The sequence below is a fragment of the Trachemys scripta genome, chromosome 4, assembly GCF_013100865.1.
Source record: "Trachemys scripta elegans isolate TJP31775 chromosome 4, CAS_Tse_1.0, whole genome shotgun sequence".
Classification (NCBI taxonomy): Eukaryota; Metazoa; Chordata; order Testudines; family Emydidae; genus Trachemys; species Trachemys scripta.
Genome location: NC_048301.1, coordinates 33,132,491 through 33,152,684, shown reverse-complemented (window position 1 = coordinate 33,152,684; position 20,194 = coordinate 33,132,491). Strand labels below are relative to the sequence as shown.

At 40.4% G+C, this 20,194-nt stretch overlaps 1 protein-coding gene across 6 annotated transcripts in view; it reads right to left on the bottom strand.

Moving 5' to 3' along the window:
* Positions 1 to 20,194, bottom strand: part of EML5 (EMAP like 5) — a 290,414-nt gene that overhangs the window by 189,104 nt on the left and 81,116 nt on the right. For 5 of the 6 annotated variants that reach the window (XM_034768124.1, XM_034768125.1, XM_034768126.1 and 2 more), the window contains exons 6-8: positions 10,003 to 10,138; positions 1,540 to 1,741; positions 143 to 280 (exon numbers count right to left, since the gene is read on the bottom strand). In XM_034768124.1, coding sequence (XP_034624015.1) covers positions 143 to 280; positions 1,540 to 1,741; positions 10,003 to 10,138 — 476 coding nt within the window. Of the gene's footprint in view, positions 1 to 142; positions 281 to 1,539; positions 1,742 to 10,002; positions 10,139 to 16,162; positions 16,197 to 20,194 lie in introns of those variants that run through there. The other variant, XM_034768129.1, reaches the window with a different exon arrangement.

The window sequence follows — 20,194 nt, the reverse complement described above, 5'->3', positions numbered from 1 at the left end:
AACAACATAAATAGCCTGTGAACCTGTGTTTGAAATTTAAGTTTAAATGCTTCCTTAGCATGTTTTCTACATAAAACAAAATAGAAATATGCATAAGAAAAAGTTTATAGTTTGTTTATAGTTTTCTAATCTTTGTACCTACCTGACTCGAAGTACAGTGAAAGAGCCATCCTTCATTCCAAGTGCAAGATGGATTCCATCAGTACTAACAGCTGCACAGCGAATTGGTTCTTCCATATTGCACCGTGCAATCAATGCATGGTCTATTAGGCTCCAAATTCTAAAATAAAATATTAAATAAAATCATTTAAGGAATGGCTGTTTTCTGATTTTAAAAAAGTGAAGATTTCAACTTAATAGGATATATTCTGAATGCAGCACTGCACCTATATTCTGAAGTCATCTGCTATCAACTTCCAAAACTAACAAAGTTACAAGCTTTGCATACAGCAATGAGTGCCTGTATATTTAAGAGTACAATTGAGTACCTAATTTGTGAAACTGCAGAGGAAGACTCATTTTGTTAAGTACTTAAAGAACAGTACTTATTTCTAAAACCTGAATTTTCTATTGCTTAAAGTGTATACTATTCATTTAGTTAAAGATTATTGAATGAACAACTGAAAATTTTACAATACAAATGCCTCCCTTTCTATTATTTATCATTCATATTGTAGCACAACTTTCTGTATGTGACCAGATATCAATATAATTTCTAACTTATACTAATCATGCCTTTTCAAGAATGGAATTTTACAATAGTGTGTCAATTAATTTTTTATTATATTAGTGCATCTCCTAGCAGATTAGCAAAAAGGACACTACATTTTAATTTGAAAAATGTTTTAAAAAACTATGTAAAGAAGAATAATTTACTAGGATTTATTGGACTGTAGCCTTATTTAATAAATGTCACAAGTCAGATATGCAATTCTATCACATTTAAAAAAAACAACCATGATGTGAATAAGAATTATAAGGTACTGTACCACATCAGCCCAAAAGAAGGCATCTCAGTAATGCCTGATATAGGTTGGATGAAAGGTTCACTAAAGACATCAGTCAAAATTATTTAATTTGGGAGTTGTGGATGCTTCGCAGCACCTCTGAAACTTAAATCACTTCTTAGATACTCAAATATAAATTTAGGTGGGTAACTTTAGTTACCCAAGTTTGAAAATTTTGGCACTCATCTTATTTACTGTCATTGAAATTATGAAAGTAATCCCTTCCACCATTTGAGTTCGAATTAAGGCCTTGATTTCCATTTTGAAAACTACCCATTTCTGCCACTGTTTTCAGACCTCCATCAGCAAAGTAATCAGTATCTACAGTTACAAGAATAAATTATGTTGGTTCAATACCACAATATGACATGCCATAAATCATTTTGCATTTTTACATTTCAATTATGTTTTTCTAAAGATGAAGTCTCTTCTATAAAGCTATACATAATCTGGGTGGGGAGCTTAAATTTGGTGTATTATTGTTGGTCATTTTGTTGCTGGGGGAGTGGGAAGCATTGTTGTTGTTGCTAACCTGACTGATCGGTCATCACTTCCAGTCATGGCCAATGGTTTTGTAGGATGGACTGCCAGAGCCCATAGCTCTCCTTCACAGTGCCCCTGCATGATCAGGAAAGGCTTATTGCGTTCATGGACAACAATCTCAAAAATTTCACTGTCTTGTGTCCCAACTAGAATATGGTCTCCTCGCCAGCAAACACTTCTTACAGACAGACCTATGGGAAAATATATGTATATGCATTTTGTTATGAACCACTTAAAATTTCATATAGATAGCATAGCTGTCAAAACCACACAAGAAAGAAAACAACCAGAAATTAACCTGCATAAAAAATACCATCTTACTCTTTCAGCCATGGACAAACTTTTTACCACAACAGACCACACATCCATCACTACCTTAGGGATGCCAGCCTCCACCTCTTGCATTGCCATAAATCTAATAAGAAAGAGTGAGCCTTGCATATTGGAGAGCAGAGTAAAGAAAGGTGTAGTCAAATCTTAACATAACAGAAGCATGATCCAGCACATTGACATTTGCACATAAAAGTGTGCATTTTAATCCATCTAATTCCTAACATATATAGTAATATACTGAATATGAGTCATGTAGCCCAACTTCTAATCAAAGGGCACACTCATATTTCTGATGGAGCTGGCAGAGACTACATGAACGACATCAACAGAAATATCAATGGGATGTGTTATTCTTAGCTTTCATAAGAATTACAGATAAGCAGAAAGTTAAAGGAAAGTGTCATTTCATCTCACAAGCTTGTCTACCCAAGGTTGCCTTCCACAATCATCAACACAACAACCAATGTATCATCTGATTATCAGAAGAAGCTAATCAAGTTGAAAGAGTGAAAAATAGATCCTACTGGCAAGAATATATAGAGTAGGGTGGGCTTGGGGACTGGTCTACATATTTTGGTACCTAAATATGTAACCTAATTTTCAGTGGAGTTGAGCACTCACAAGTTACACTGAGCTGAGGGGAGTTGAAGGTGACCAGCTATTCTGAAAACCAGATCACTTTTATTTAGTTTCCTGAATATGGATTTAGGTGCCTAACTCTAGGCATGTCAAAATTCTTAAATTTTGACTTTAGTCAATAGTGTCTACTATACAAGCAATTTTACCACTTTCAGCTTTGTCTCAGTCCTTTTGGCAGTGGGCATCAGAGAGGAGTGAGTTTGCCCAAGGATTTTTGTAGGCTCCAAGATGGCATCGTTAATAGGTAAAGCCACTCAAGCAGGACACACAGTATGCAAAATATCCACTAACTTGTGTGGATTGCCCTGGACTAGTACTACCTGAAAACCAAGGGAGGTAGCTATAGTCTTCATAAGTTCATGTTATGTTATATAATCATCCAAAAATGAGGAGAATCATTCAGAGACAGTGGCTGCATTCAGGGAGAAGCAAATGGGTAGATAAGCACTGTAGTGTACCTCTGTTCTGCAGTCTCCTGAATCTTTGCACTGGACCAGTTAGCTGAAGGAAACAACTGAAGGAAGCACAACCTCTGCTTGCTGGGTACTGGGATCGGTACTGAGATTGGTATCAGGTACAGTATATTGCCTTGATGAAGATTTATTGGTACATGGTGTGACGTTATATGATTAAAATATAACCATGTAGATCATTGTTGCTACCACTGTTATATAATTGCAACAAATCTTGTACAAAGTGTGTCAAGTAAGGTGTCAATAGAAAAGTTTTGGTTTGCAGAATATGATTATCTTATTTTTATGCATGTATCCTTTTTGTATCTGAAGTTATGAATATTGATTATGTACCTGTATTTCAAATACGTTTGCTCCAGTGGTATCACCCACAGGGTAATTTTCATCCAGTCTGGCCAGCATATTGTGAAGCAATTTGAATGGCCCATCAAAGAACACTTAACTCACAATGGACCATAGAAGAGGCTTATCCACACCTGATGGACTTTCTTGTGAACGTTCCAGAGTATGGATAATGGCCTCTGCTATGACTCAGCAAAGCATGCAATGGCATGTGACTAGATCATGTGACCAGATCATGTGACCCTAAACGCCATCTTGTTACCTGTATTTTTCCACAGACTGGGCTGAGGGCTTTGTTTCGAACAATGGGTTTCCCTCCACAGGGCCGAAGCTATAAAAGTCCCTGGACACATTTCCATTTTGCCTCTTTCCTGCTCTGATCTCTGAACTATCGACTTATCCTAATGGGAGCATTCTAACCAAGGGACTGAGGACCTTCCAATCATTTGGGAGCATCCAGAGACTTAACAAACCAGCAGTTTATTTCATCGCTGCTTCAAGCCTGATCCAAGAACATTGCAATTATTGTATGTATTTGATTCCTTTAGCCAATTTTAACTCTCACCTCTTTCTTTCTTTTTATAAATAAACCTTTAGATATTAGATACTAAAGGATTGGCAACAGCATGATTAATGGGTAAGATCTGAGTTATATATTGGGTATGTGGCTGGTTCTTTGGGATCAGAAGAACCCTTTGGGTGATGAGATTGGTTTTAAATAACTACTCATCATTAAGTCTAGTGTCTGGGTGTTGAATCCAGGACTGGAATACCTAAGAAGGCTGCATTTCTGACTTCTTGTTAGCCAATGTGGTGATACAGAAGTTTACTTTTGTTGCTGGATTGGTATGTCTTATGGAAGAATAATCACCAGTTTTGGGGTGTATCTGTCCTATTTCTCAGCAGCATGTCCTGAATTTGGTATTCTCAGTTGTGACCCACTGAGGCATGGTGACACATGGTCTAGGCAATGAGAACCTAGAGTCCAGAGAAACCCCACAAGAATTTCCAAAAATGCTACTATTGAAACAGATACAGTACTAGGGACCAGCTGCAAGGCATCCTGTCCCTGGACCTGCTCCTACAAGAATGATGGTACCCAGATTTTGATTTGTATGAAGAGGACCAAGGAGAGGCTCTAGTCCTTCTGTAATCGGATACTAATGAAATTCCTCCCATATCAGCAATGAATCTAAAACTGAGAGGGAAAGAAGGTCCCTGACTGCAACATAGGTCTCAGGTGTTGTTGTACCAAGAGCATAGTGTGTACCACAGATGAAATCAAAGCTGTTAAAGGTCCTGGCAATAGAGTCAATCTCAGTGGTACTGAAAGTAGTGCCAGAAGCAACAACTTGACATTGCTAGAAAACAAATGCGGTATTGGGGAACATTTAGCTAGGGCTGGCTTATTTCTAAACTCAGTACCAGACTTTTTTCTGTGAGTCTCTCTCAGTGACCTGGCTCTCCAAAAGGAATTGGACTTCTTCTGGCTAGGGGCATTCAAAGTGTCCATCTTCTGGTGTTTACACAGTACCAAAGAAGGAGAATGCCTTTTGTCTGGTTCCCTCTCATGAGGGATCCCTCCAATTCCAGCAGTGCATTTTGAGATAGAGTAGAATGTGAACCCCCATGTACTGGCTGGGTTCCAAGTGAGGGTGCAAAGCTGCCTCCATCAGGATATGGTGAAAATGAACTTACCTGAACTTTTTGGCCTTTGTCTTAAACCCTCTACAGAAAGGGCACTTCTGCCTTACATGACCCTCTCCTAAATACTTTAAACATCTAGAATGAGGGTTAATAACTGGCATAGGTACATTACAGACAGAATAGAGTTTAAATCCTAGGGATTTAGACATACTCCTGTACTGAGCTTTAAGCCTGAAGAATATTATATAGATAAATTAAAAAAAAACTAAACAAATTTCTAAAACAAGTACCATAAGCTATCCCTGTAATCAACTAACAAACCATGTACAATAGAAACTAGAAAAAAATTCTCTAAGAGAAGGGAAAAAGTGTGACAAGCACACACATTCTCCCATTACCAACTACGAACAGTAAAAAGGAACCGAAGGGGATTTTCCCCTTTATACATTTAGTTAGCAGCATGAGCGTGCAGAGGGCTCAGGCACTATCCCAACAGGTACCATTCTGAGAAAAAAGTTTTCTGACTTCGTGCACTGGCATGCACATACCTAATGTGGAATGGACATGTGCAAGCACTCAAAGAAGAAACTATGTACCCTCTGCATGAAGGTCTCTTTAGGAGATGTTCAGGACTCAAGTCTAGATGGCCTGCTTCTTCTGGGGGGCAAGTTGAGAGAGGAAGATAAGTGGGAGAGAGGCCCCCGCCCTCCAACTCAATAAAAATATCTAGAGGAAATTCCACAAATGGAATATTGTGGCATTTTCCAACCTCACCCAAGGGTTCCTCCCATGAATTTTTCCAACATGGAGAATATAATTAGGCCCAATAGCTTCTGTTGTTATTACTACTACTATTTTGAAGATGACAGGGAAAAACAGCAAAGAACAAACTAGGGGAAATCTGTCTAACACCCACCCCTGGAAAGCTCTTTAAAGTGTTTTGGTAGTTAGTTGTGTTGTTGGTAAACCACTCTTTGAATTTAAAAATAAAACTTCTTTGTTGTACACAATAAGCTAACAAATATGAGATTATCTGCTGTCAATTGGAAAAAAATCTGCCCGTTATTCAATATTAGAGTTGAATGTTCAGATGTAAACAAAGATAAAAACCATCATGCTTACAGAGAAATTCTACCAATAACTCATTTTTATAGGTAAGATACAATAAATTATATTAGAGGTGGAAATTAAATACTTGTTTTTTTTAAAAATGGTGCTATGTGATATACCTAAGTGTCATTTTGTGAAGCTGGAAAACCAGAAGTAGGATATCTTTAAATTAGCCTTTAGGAATAGTCAGATGCTTGTGGAAGACAAGAGTTTTAGCCAGATTAAAAAGCTGAAAGTTGACAACACAATCATCTGGGTACACTTGATGAAGTAGGGCTTGTCTACACAGTAACTTAGTCCATACCAGCTGAGGTATAAATTGTAATGCACACCGATGTTGCCCACACTAACTGGCCTGGCCCACGTGGATCCTAGCACACCAAAAGTTCTTTAGTGTGTGTTAATGTAGTCCTGTTTCAAACAGTAACATTATCGCACAGTAGGGAACTTTTAGTGCATGCCAGTAGGGTCCAGTTGGGCCAGTTAGTGTGCAACATGCTGGTGCAAAGTAAAATTTACACCCCAGCTATTGTGGACTAAAGCACCTTAGAGACTAAACAATAGAAAAACAACAATTTTAAGAATGTTGGAAATGAAAAGTGGCAGAAATACTTAATTCTGCTTTTGAACATCCAAATTAATTAGATAAGGAAATGAAAAACTCTCAATAAGAAGGGCTTTGAAGAGCACAGAATTATTTAAACTTCTCAATAGGAGTAGTGAGACTTATATTCATTGTCTCCTAGTGCCCAACCCACTAGGGCCCACTTTCCTCTAGGTGAACGGGACTTTTAATGAGGGAAAGCAGGAGCAAAAGGTTCTGCAGCAGGATCCATCCAGAAGTTCAGGTCTGTGTGGCTGTCTCAGAACAATACAGAAAGCTCAATGAAGCCTGGGAGCAAATGCAGTGCAGTTGGAACATTCAGAAAATTATGGGGTCAACTGATAAATTCTACTGAGCATGTACAAATGGTGACTTTTTGCAGATTTTAACTCTTCCAAATCTGGGCAGATTTTTACAACTACCAGCAAGATGCCATTCTGGTCTCAGGACTATCCCCCTGCTAAATGTCAAGACTTTGCCTTTCTTGCAAATCACTACCTAATTCTTAAAAATGGCCAAACAGTTTTTTTTCTTCAGTTTTAAAAAAAAAAAAAAATTTTAATTTAACAATTGACAACAATAAGCGCTTGGTGACCTTAATACAGAAGTCACTACTGCACTACTTATGTTTTTCTTTTTCTAAAATAGAAAGATGTGTAATTTTGTTAGTGAGAAAATAACACTTAAATTAGAAAAATCACTGGGAGAAAAAGAGGGAAGATATTTTCTAATAAGAGGTTTTCTATTAGAAGGGAAAATAGTGATAACTGAAGTTCAGAGACAATTGTCATATTATTCTGAATATTAGTTGCATTTTCAAAAGAAGAAATAATAGTAGAACATTTTAATGTTAAAATTGATTCAATAATATACAGATCTACTTAAAATCTAACTCAGAGCACTGGAAAATATCTTAAGAATCATATTAGAAATAATGGGTTAACAAATGCTTGGAGATGGAAACACAATAGAGAACAACTATACTTTTCTCATTAATTCTTACCAAATACACTTAAAATTAGATTAGCTCTTTTTAAATCAAAGGTAAAGATCTAATAATAAAGACATTACTTGGAACACAGATTGGGCTTTAAATGGGAACTTAATGCATTATTATAGGATGTAATAATAAGTAATATTCCTGGAGGCATCTCCCATAACATAAAGTGGGTATCAGAAATAATTAAACAGCTTTAAAAAGCACTAGACAGAGAAGGAGTGAACAAATTAATGAAGGAATTGTTAGAGTTAGAAAGAGAACAAGTGGAAAGATATAAAATGGTCTTCTTTTAGATAGAGGTATCAAGATATTTGCTAAGTAGACTTTCAAAGTCTATAGCTGGAGTTAATCTTTGCAATCATTTCAAACAGTGGTGTCCCTTTCAATTTATGCATAAGAGTAATGGCGAATGAAAGAAAAAATTATAAAACTTTTTGTGAACTTGTAAATTCCTTTTTTTTTTTTTTTTTACATTGAGATATACGAGCAGGTATCCTTATCTGTGCTGTAACATCTTTCCATGAAATGCCATGTTCACAAAGTTTCACTGATGAAATTTCAGTAATTTCTGGCAGGTGATGCTAGTCTTATTTAAGATATCTGAAACCCTTAATCTTGTTGAATGCTAGACTGAAACAAGGGAAGAAGAAGCAAAAGAAAGCCTTTAAAAATAAAAAAATAAATAAAAAGAGCTATTGTCCAAATCCCTGCCTTTCCCCTGGAAAGGAAGTAGGGGGAAAGCAGAGATTTTAATACATTTGGCTCTCGCTTAGAGACTCTGATTATGGTTGCTAGGATACTGGTCAAAAAGGGAACCTGGCAGTGTCTGGTTAGCACTGCTGACCAGACACTAAAAGCCCGGTTACTTGCAGTAACTGGTCTCCGCCACCAGGGCGACAGGAAGTAAAGCAGCTACAGTTGGAATCTGGAGGAGCAGTGGAGCATCCAGGAATGGCTCCAGCAGAGAGAGGTACCAGCAGCTCCCCCATCCTGCCCCAAGCGTAGCTCTCCCTGCCCCACTCACCCTTCCACCCCCAAAGCATGGCTCTCCCTGCCCCATCCTGCCTCACTCACCCCTCCACCCCTGGAGCGCAGCTGTCCCTGCCTCAGTCAACCCCTTTCTCCCGGAGCCCGTCTCTCTCTCCAATGTCATGCCCCAATCACCCCTCCTTCCCTACAGCCCTGCTCAGCTGACAGAGGGAGGGTGGTGGAGAAAGCAGTGAGCAGTGGGAGTGGGGGAGAGAAGAGGCGCGGTGGCAGGGCCTCAAGGGAAAGAGGTAGAGCAAGGGGCGGGGGAGATTCTGGCACTCAGTGTCCAGTTTTCACAGCTTAGAAAGTTGGCCACCCTAACTGTGGTAGTTCTTTGTCTTGGACTGTCTCAGTCATGAGAAACTGACTGTCCACTCCAGGTCATTTTAAATGGATCGCAACCCATCTTGTCAGGATCTCTCAGAATCTTAGTGAGTATGCTAGGTCAATTACAGTTCAAAAATAGTATGTTTATTTTACTGTGTGTGAGAACAGTTATTTATTGATACTAATATATTTTGGCTAGCTCCAATCATCCTTCAATGTACTGGGATCTTGCACAATTGTAAAAAATGACAAGGTCAAGCAGCTTCAGCAATTGGCCGAGAGGCCTGCAACAGAAGTGCTGCTGAAAGTGATGGTATGTTTCAGTATGTCTGTACTCTTTTCATGAGATAGTACTGAATCAATATCTTAGGACAATATTAGAAACAAATATATTGTTGGAGGTGCCTCCTTTTCAATATGTCATAAAACCGAGGACTTGAGATTATTTCATATGATATGGCACCTTTGTGGTTATGTCTGACCAGTGCTGAGTATATAAGTGCTATTATTGTTAGACAAATTTCAGCATAGCTAGTTGCAATATGTCTATCAAAATGCCCTCTGCAATTTCTGTTTCAGTACACTAGTCCTCTTTTTCTGTCCTATATTGTTATACAGTGTTGTTGCATACCGTGAAAAAGCTGCTGTGTTACAACATAAGAGTGGCTGCATCTCAGAGGTAAGAAAAGTTTTCCCTCTATGTGCTGTAACTATTTCACAAAACTGTTGTGAGTCTTATTGAATGTTTGAAATGCTTAGTGATCCCCAGATGAATGGCCATTATAGAACTGCAAATTATTAATTCTTATAGTGCAAATAAATTCTTCATATTAATATACATATAACTTTATAAAACATTTCCATTAACTTTTTTTTAAATAGGCATTACTTTTTCAATCTATGAAGGACTTCCTCTTTCATGGTGTAACAAAAATAAGACTATTTTACCTTTATATCCCTGGTCTGTCTCCCTGAGATCAATCACAGTAATTGGTTTAAAATTTAAATCCCATAGACGAACACAGCCATCCCTGCCACCAGTGGCAAAACCCTCCTCACATGCATTCATGCTGAAAATTCCTGCCTAAAAAGAAGAAAAAAAGTTTAAAAATATGCAGTTTACAGTTACTATTATGCAAAGCAAAATTCTTCTTCATAGTGATAGAAATATTTTCCCTTTTGTTATATCGTAGAAGGCAACATAAATTATACAAGTACATGTTTTATAATTGAGTCAGAATAAATGTAATAATTAAAGAACAATTTTTAGTATTATGGATTTTCTCCCAATGTTGTAATGGAAATGAAAGTGGTACAAAAAGAACTTCATAAGAATGGCCCTAATGGGTCAGACCAAAGGTCCATCTAGCCCAAGATCCTGTCTTCCGACAGTGGCCAGTGCCAGGTGCCCCAGAGGGAATGAACAGAACAGGTAATTATCAAGTGATCCATCCCCTGTCACTCATTCCCAGCTTCTGGCAAACAGAAGTTAGGGACACCATTCCTGCCCATCCTGGTTAATAGCCATTGATGGACCTATTCGCCATGAATTTATCTAGTTCTTTTTTGAACCCTGTTATGGTCTTGGCTTTCACAACATCCTCTGACAAGGGGTTCCAAGGTTGACTGTGCATTGTGTGAAGAAATACTTCTTTTTATTTGTTTTAAACCTGCTGCCTATTAATTTCATTTGGTGACCCCTAGTTCTTGTATTATGAGAAATAGTAAACAATATTTCCTTATCTACTTTCTCTACACCAGTCATGATTTTATAGACCTCAATCATACCTCCCCTTAGCCGTCTCTTTTCCAACCTGAAAAGTCACAGTCTTATTAATCTCTCCTCATACGGAAGCCGTTCCATACCCCTAATCATTTTTGTTGCCCTTTTCTGAATCTTTTCCAATTCCAATATATCTTTTTTGAGATGGGGCGACCACATCTGCACACAGTATTCAAGATGTGGGCATACCATGGATTTATATAGAGGCAACATGATATTTTCTGTCCTATTATCTATCCCTTTCTTAATTATTCTCATCATTCTGTTCTCTTTTTTGACTGCCGCTGCACATTGAGTGGACGTTTTCAGAGAACTATCCACAATGACTCCAAGATCTGTTTCTTGAATGGCAACAGCTAATTTAGACACCATCATTTTATATGTATAGTTGGGATTATGCTTTCCAATGTGCATTATTTTGCATTTATCAACATTAAATTTCATCTGCCATTTTGTTGCCCAGTCACCTAGTTTTGAGAGATTCTTTTGTAGCTCTTCGCAGTCTGCCTGGGTCTTAACTATCTTTAGTAATTTTTTATCATCTACCACCTCACTGTTTACCCCTTTTTCCAGATAATTTATGAATAAGTTGAATAGGATTGGTCCTAGGACTGACCCTTGGGGAACACCACTAGTTACCCCTCTCCATTCTGAGAATTTGTCATTTATTCCTATCCTTTGTTCCCTGTCTTTTAACCAGTTCTCAATCAATGAAAGGACCTTCCCTTTTATCCCATGACAACTTAATTTACGTAAGAGCCTTTGGTGAGGGACCTTGTCAAAGGCTTTCTGGAAATCTAAGTATACTATGTTAGGGTTACCATCCGTCCGTATTTCCCCGGACATGTCCGGCTTTTGCGTCTCTAAATAGGCGTCCGGGAGGAATTGGTAACAAGGTTAAAATGTCCGGGTTTTTTTTCTCTCTCACCTCCCTCCCTCCCTTCCATGCAGAATGCGGCTGCTGATTGGGCGGCTGGGCCGATTGAGCCACTCCCATTGGCCTCCAGCAGCCAGAGCCCTCCCCTGCTCCCCCCTCCCTCTGTCTGCAGCCCTGTGTAACACACAAACCGACCCACCGGGCAGCGTGTTTTGCCTACACGTGGAGCCAAAATGGTAAGGGGAGTCCGTTGGGTGGGGGCAGTCGGGGAGTGTTGGATGGGTCTCCGGCCTCCACCTGCCACCCCCCTCCGCGTGTGTCCCCCTCATAGGACCCCCCACCCTGCCTGCCTCTCCCTTGCCTGCTTCTACTGCCACAGCCAGCAGCAACTACTGTCTGCTGCCCCCGGGTCCTAGCGTCCCCCATCCACTAATGGGAAGACAGGCTGCCCTTACCCTGCCCTTCCACCCTAGCCCCGAGCCTCTCCAATGCCCCAAACCCCTCATCCTCAGCCCCAACCCTCATCCCCCCACACCCTAATCCTCTGCCCCAGGCCTGAGCCCCCTCTTGCATCATGAACCCCTCAGCCCCAGCCCTCATCCCCCACACCCTAATCCTCTGCCCCAGCCCTGAGCCTCCTCCTGCATCATGAACCCCTCAGCCCCAGCCAGAGCCCTCATCCCCCCACACCCTAATCCTCTGCTCCATCCCTGAGCCCCCTCCTGCATCATAAACCCCTCATCCTCAGACCCACAGCCCTCACCCCTGCATCCCCTCCTATCCCCAAACTCTCTCCCAAACCCCCTCCCCCCTTCCCACACACCCCCTCCTGCCCTCAAACTCCCTCCCAAAGCCTGCACCCCCTCCCTTTGCACCGCCTCCCACCCCCAAACTCCATCCCAGAGCCTGCACCCCTCACCCCCTCCTGCACACCCACCCCTGCCCCAGCCTGGAGCCTGCACCCAGCACCCAAACTCTATCCCAGTTTGATTTCAGTCTCTTCCCTAGCAGCCTAAATTTGGCCTCCAGGACATCTCTCCTACCCTTCCCTATGTCACTGGTACCTACATGTACCACCGGCTCCTCCCCAGCACTACACATAAGTCGATCCAGATGCCTCGAGAGATCCACAACCTTCGCACCAGGCAGGCAAGTCACCATACAGTTCTCCCGGTCATCACAAACCCAGCTATCTATGTTTCTAATGATCGAATCTCCCATTACTAACACCTGCCTTTTCCTAGTGACTGGAGTTCCCTCCCCCAGAGAGGTAACCTCAGTGCGAGAGGATACCCTAACACCATCTGGAAGGAGGGTCCCACTATGGGAAGGTTTCCCTCTGCTCCCGTTGACTGCTCTGCTTCCCTGGGCCTTTCATCCTCCTCAACAGCACAGGGGCTGTCTGAGCGGAGGTGGGACAATTCTACAGTGTCCCGGAAAGCCTCATCAACATACCTCTCTGCCTCCCTTAGCTACTCCAGTTCCGCCACCCTGGCCTCCAAAGTCCATACGCGGTCTCTGAGGGCCAGGAGCTCCTTGCACTGAATGCACACATCTGCCACCCGCCCACAGGGCAAGTAATCATACGTGCTGCACTCAGCGCAATAAACTGTATAGCCCCCACTCTACTGCTGGGCTTCTGTCTGCATTGTCTCCTGCAGCTACCTAGTTAATGAAAGAGTTTTGTTTAAATCAAAAAGTTTTGAATGTAGTTTAGTTTACAGGTATTAAATAACAGCGAATGAACCTTGCCCCCTTCCCAACTCCCTTGCGAAACTCCCTGTTAGCAGCCCCTGGTCGCTTGCTCACTGCTTTATAAAGCCCTGGCCTTCTTGATAGCCCCATCCACTGACCAAGGCTCAGCCAATTAACAGAGGCTTCTGGCTTTCAAACCTTACTTTGAAGCTCACAGCTTACAACTACCAGCCACAGCACACGGTCCTTCAACCAACCAACCAGACAGACAAACACAAGCTCAGCACACAGCAAGTAACCTCCAAACACAAACACACACTTATTGATCCAAAAGTCATTTTCAAAAGTGACTCAGTCACTTAGGAACTTAAATTCCATTTTCAAATATGTGTAGCATTTAGGCTCCAAAGTCACTTAAGAGCCTTTACAATTTTACCTTATCTCTATTTTTTAAATATATTTTAAACACTAAGTTACAAGCAAACAAAAGTAACACCAGATGAACATTTAAAAACAAATCAAAGGTGACACCCTGGCACCACCTTATTCACCACTGTCAAATAATTAGGATATGTTTTGCACAAAGTATGCTTTGTAAGGTATCATTCAAAAAGTCTTGATCTGCTAGACATTAATATCTCGTTGGATTGTATGTGCTATCATCGTATGTGAAGTTATGAAGTTTGGCTATGTATGTGTTACTGAAACATGTTGTGAGGTTGAAAACACCCACAAGCAGCCTTTCAGGTACAACAGTAAAAAGGCCAAACAATGTTAATGTCTTACTGAGGAAATGTACATAAGCACAAGGATTACCCCAGGAACTGTGTACAATAGAAACCTCTCAGAAATAGCACTACACAATGGGAACTGTTTGACCCAGGTCACAGCAAAAGAGCTTTCCAGCAAGTGGGAAGAAGATATAAACGGGGGGGGGGGGGGGGGTGACAATATGATGGTACCTCACTCTCCCCATAACAACACACCTGGAAATATCTGAGAAGCAAAGACTGAACTAGGGGAAGAGATGGTCCCAGGCTAAAGGGGTTTCTAGCCTGTGTATGAAAACCTGGGAAACCCAAACTGCAAAGCAAAGGCAGCTTGTGCCTTATGAATTTGCTAGGCTGGTTATCACTCAGGGTGAGAATTTGCTAATTCATATCCTACCTATCTAGTATGTTAATCTCAGTTTGCGATTTTGTTTATTTACTAGGTAATCTGCTTCGATCTGTTTGCTATCACTTATAATCTTTCTTTTTGTAGTTAATAAACTTATTTTATGTTTTAATTCAAACCAGTGTGCATTTGACTAAGGTACCTGGGAAAAATCTCAGCTTGGTTACCACAAGTGTGCATGGCCCTCTTCACTTTGAGGGAGAGGCGAACCAGGTATTAAATCTATATACTGGCCAGATTTGACCAGGGCAGGATGGTACTGCTCTGGGGTCTTAGGCTGGTAGGTTGATGGTTAGAGATGCATGTAACTGCAGCTGGGTGTGTCCCTACCTGTGTAAATGCTGTTGAAAGTGCAAGCTTGGAGGGCTTTGCAGTTTATAACAGCAACACAGTGTGAGAGGGAGGCCAGGCTGGTGGGTCAGAGGGCTCAGTGGTACCCCAGTTCCAGGTAACACCCCAGGGGGAACCCTCACACTACTGCCTATAATAGAAGGAAGAACTGGGCACAGTAACAGCCACAAGCCGTTTATGACTAAGTAGGGAATTTTCTGTTCTGAGTGACGGGCAAACATACACTTCCAATAGTTATTGCTTCTTTCTGGGTCTGGGTCCGGGGTCCCGTAATGCAGCATATGGTCCCCAAGTATGAAACAATTTTCACAGATAAAACTAGCTTTTGGGTCAAATTTGACTAGATTGTTTTTTTAATGACTGAAAAACCAAATAAATTTTGGCTTTTATAAAAATTAGTACCTACTATTAAGGCATATGAGAACTTCCTGGACATTTACTATACCTCTTGCTATACAAATTTTGTTTAGTCTTTCCATATAATACTGAGGCTAGGTTAGAAATTCATCGAAATATGGATTAAGCTTGGAGGTTCTTTCTTTCTGCCTGCATGCAACTAAGGAAAATATTGCTACCCCCAGGAGATAAGAAATAAATGTCAAAATTTTAGCTCAGCCTATGCTTTCACAGGGAAACTAACAAGTACCACTAAAGGGCCCTGTTATAGGTTTCACCCCCACTCTGAACTTTAGGGTACCAATGTGGGGACCTGCATGTGAACTCCTAAGTTCAATTAACAGCTTAGATCTGGTCTGGCTGCCACCACCCAAATGATTTATGAGTTATTTGGGAAACTCTGTCTTCCCCCCCAAAACCTTTCCCTCCCTGGGTAGCCTTGAGAGACTCCTCCACCAATTCCCTAGTGAACACCGATCCAAACCCTGGGATCTTAACACAAGGAGAATTTAACCATCCCCCCTCCTTTCTCCCACCAATTCCTGGTGAGTCCAGACCCAATCCCCTTGGATCTTAAAAACAGGGAAAATCAATCAGGTTCTTAAAAATAAGGCTTTTAATTACAGAAAAGAAAGGTGAAAGACAAACCTCTGGGAGAGATTAGCATACCAGCTACTCTCACAGACAACAGATTCAAAACACAGAGGATGTTCCCCTGGGCAAAACTTAGTTACACAAAAGAATACCCAATTTGATTATTCCCCTAATGCACAAGACAAGTTACAAAAAGAAAATAAACAAAACCTATTTATTCCTTTTCTAATACTCACTACTCTGATAAGAACTGATTCCTTGATCTTTTCCACTCCGGCTGAAACTGACCCAGACAAAGGGAACTTCCCTCCTTCCTTTTGAAACATTTTGTCTCCCCATTGGTTCCTCTGGTCAGGTGTCAGCTACGCTAGGTGAACTTCTTAACCCTTTACAGGTAAAAGAGGTATGAACCCTTAACTATCTGTTTATGACAGGCCCCAAAACAATCAAGATCCAGTGACTTCAAAGATCAAAGTGAGGCTCTCAGGAATCTTTTAAAATTCATTTTGGATTAGATTTAATTGGGCATAATATTCACTCCCAGGACACTGGCTATTGACACTGGGCCAGATTTTCAAAAGTATTTAAATACCTAAATATGCAAATAGGCACCAAATGAAATATTCAGAAGCAATTAAGCAGATCAGGGCACACAACTCCTGTCAATTTCAATGGTGAGGTAATTCTATCTATACCTTCAGGTGACTGATTCAAATGTGTGCTTTTTTCACTGCATTAACTTTCAGCCGTTACTGAGCAAATCCAAAGTTTGAGGGATTTTTGCATATTTTGTTTTAGATGTTTAGTTCTGTACTATGGATTAAATTCTGCCAAAATTCTGGTATGTTCAAAACTCCAAGAGCTCTTTTTAGAGGAAAACCTTGATAATGGAGTTAGAGTATTCCCTTTTTCTTGAACTGAATCCTTTCTAACTGGTTCAGAGACCTCCTGTGTTAGTGACTGAGGGAAGAGTAGTTCTGGCACAAGAGTAGCAGGACTTTGCTCTCTAGTTGTGGCTTCTGGAGAGGAGGTATATCTACGAAACTCTTGATATTTATGCTTAGAAAAAGAATCAGATCTTTTGTACTGTGAGAAACTGGCTACATGCTTTGGAAATAAGATCAAATATATCCAAGATTAATCTGTCTTCCATTTCACAGATAGACCCAGATCTTGAGGAGGACATACTGAGTTTTAAGGAGTTTTGGCAGGAGACACAATCATTAAAGTCCTGTATGTATTGAGGGACCTTTCATCTGCAGTTTAGATTCATGCCCTTCATGGTTAGTGAACATAAGAGGGGGAAAGGTCCTATTCAGTGACTTGGTTTTGATAAGTAGTGAGGACATCATAGAACACATGCTCTTAGGAAATAACCTTCGATCGAGTGATTGTGATTTGACTCAGTTTAAATTAAAGGGAAGAATAACCACAACAAGGTCATCAACCATGATTGTTTATTTCAAAAGGGACTTAAAGGGAATTAGTTAAAGAAGTCAACTGGAATGAATAGCTCCAGGGCTTAAATGCGGAGGAGGCTTGGAGTTTCTGTCAACCAAGTATACAAAAATTATCTTGCATCCCAAACAAGGGGAAAAAACTTGTAGGGAAAGGCACTGAACCCAGTTGGATGAATAACCATCTTAAAAAGTTACTAGGAGTAAACCGAGAGTCTACATGGAATGGAAAAAGGATTCATTAGCAAAGAAAGCTACATCATGGAGGTTAGAAAATGTAGGAACAAAATAAGAATTGCTAAAAGTCATGCTGAATTAGCTCTTGCAAAGGGAATTAAAATAAATAATAAGAGAAGGTTTTTTAGTTATATAAATAAAAAGAGAAAAAGGAAAGATGGAGTTGGGCCACTCTTCAGTGTGGATGGGGAGGAAATTAGAGATAATCTAGGTATGGTTTAAAAACTCAATGAATACTTTGCCTCAGTTTTCAATAAGGATGCTAATACGGAACATGTGCGTGAAAGCAGGATGGCTGATGAAAATGAGTTTATAGAAATGGAAATTACCACATTTGAAATGGAAAAAAAACTTGAACAGCTTAATGCACTCAAATAAGGGGGACACAATTTCCATTCTAGAATATTGAAAGAAAATGGTGCATGAGATTGCTAGTCCAGTACATAAGAACGGACATACTGGGTCAGACCAAAGGTCCATCTAGCCCAGTATCCTGTCTTCCGACAGTGGCCAATGCCAGGCCATTTCCCAGAGGAAATAAACAGAACAGGTAATCATTAAGTGATCCATCCCCTGTTGCCCATTCCCAGCAAACAGAGGCTAGGAACACCATCTGTGCCCATCCTGGCTAATAGCCATTGATGAACCTATTCTCTGTGAAGGATTCTTCCACACAAGGATTTTTAATAAATCCATTTATTTGGGAGTGATACTGTATGACTGAAGACCTATACCTAAGACAGTGTCGGGGGGGAAATGATCCGGCAGTCTGACCTCACAAGTACAAAAGGTTTTAGAACAAATGATTCAGGAAAGAATAATTAAATTCATGGAGGTAAATGGGAAAGAGAACATAATACAACATGGGTTTACCAAAAGTAGATCACTGCAGACTAACCTGATACCCTTCTTTGAAAAGATAACTGATTTTTTTAAGAGGAGGAAAATGCAGTACATTTAATCTACTGGGATTTTAGTAAAGCATTTGAAACAGTATCACACGGAAAATTATTAGTTAGATAAGAGAAAATGGTTATTAGTACAAGAACTGTAAGGTGGATAAGAAACTGGCTAAGGGGAGAAGGCAATGGGTTGTACTGAAAGGTGAATTATCGAACTGTAGGGAGTTCCTCAAGGATCAGTCTTGGGAACAATCTTCTTTAATATCTTTATTAATGACCTAGGTCACAAAGTTAAACTGAGAAAGAGGATGGAATGAGAGCAAACTGGCAGAAGCAAAGTAGCTGGACACAACACAGCTGATACTTGGCAGATAGAGAAGGATTGTTAGTGGTAGGGCAGAGAGATTATTTCTTCCCCCGTGACTAGGCCCAAGAAGTTTGCAATGTTGAGGTACTCTTGGATCTCCTGGTGATTCTGGAATCTGAGCTTGTCTCAGTGGGCAAAAATCAATGATGTCCATTTTGTTTAAACTCCAGACTTCACCATAATAATCCCGCCTATGCAATTTCTACATTGGATTAGCTTGAATTAGGGCTATGCTTGAAAGATCATGTTGAAAGCATGTGCAAGATGTAACTGCCCACCTATTAAGTTGTACTGGAAAACTAAACATATTACACTAGTTCCACAAGAACAGCAGTGGCTTCCCTTTTCACATGCAGGTACAATTCAAAGCATAGACACTGATCTATAAAACCATATATGAAGTAGGTCCTGACTGTATGAGATATTGCCTCTCCCTCCCACTTATGTCCTGCACAACAGTTGACATCAGCTATAACATCTGAGGTAACTGTTCCCCCAGCAGCAGTCTGGGGGAAGCAAATTCCTATTGGAAAGCCATTGACTCTGGAATTCACTCCCTTTACTTGTCCAGCAAAGCTCAAATTGGTTCACCTTCAGGCTAGTACAAAGCCAATCTCTTTTCTAAAGTATTTTCATGAATGAAAGTTGGTGAGGATAGGGAGTGTTTTTTTCTGGGGAATGAAGAACAGGAGTACTTGTGGCACCTTAGAGACTAACAAATTTATTAGAGCATAAGCTTTCGTGGGCTACAGCCCACTTCTTCGGATGCATAGAATGGAACATATATTGAGGAGATATATATACACACATACAGAGAGCATGAACAGGTGGGAGTTGTCTTACCAACTCTGAGAGGCCAATTAAGTAAGTGAAAAAAAACTTTTGAAGTGATAATCAAGCTAGCCCAGTACAGACAGTTTGATAAGAAGTGTGAGAATACTTACAAGGGGAGATAGATTCAATGTTTGTAATGGCTCAGCCATTCCCAGTCCTTATTTAATCCTAAATTGATTGTATCTAGTTTGCATATCAATTCCAGCTCAGCAGTCTCTCCTTGGAGTCTGTTTTTGAAGTTTTTCTGTTGTAAGATAGCCACCCACAGGTCTGTCATTGAATGGCCAGACAGGTTAAAGTGTTCTCCCACTGGTTTTTGAGTATTATGATTCCTGATGTCAGATTTGTGTCCATTAATTCTTTTGCGTGGAGACTGTCCGGTTTGGCCAATGTACATGGCAGAGGGGCATTGCTGGCACATGATGGCATATATCACATTGGTAGATGTGCAGGTGAATGAGCCCCTGATGG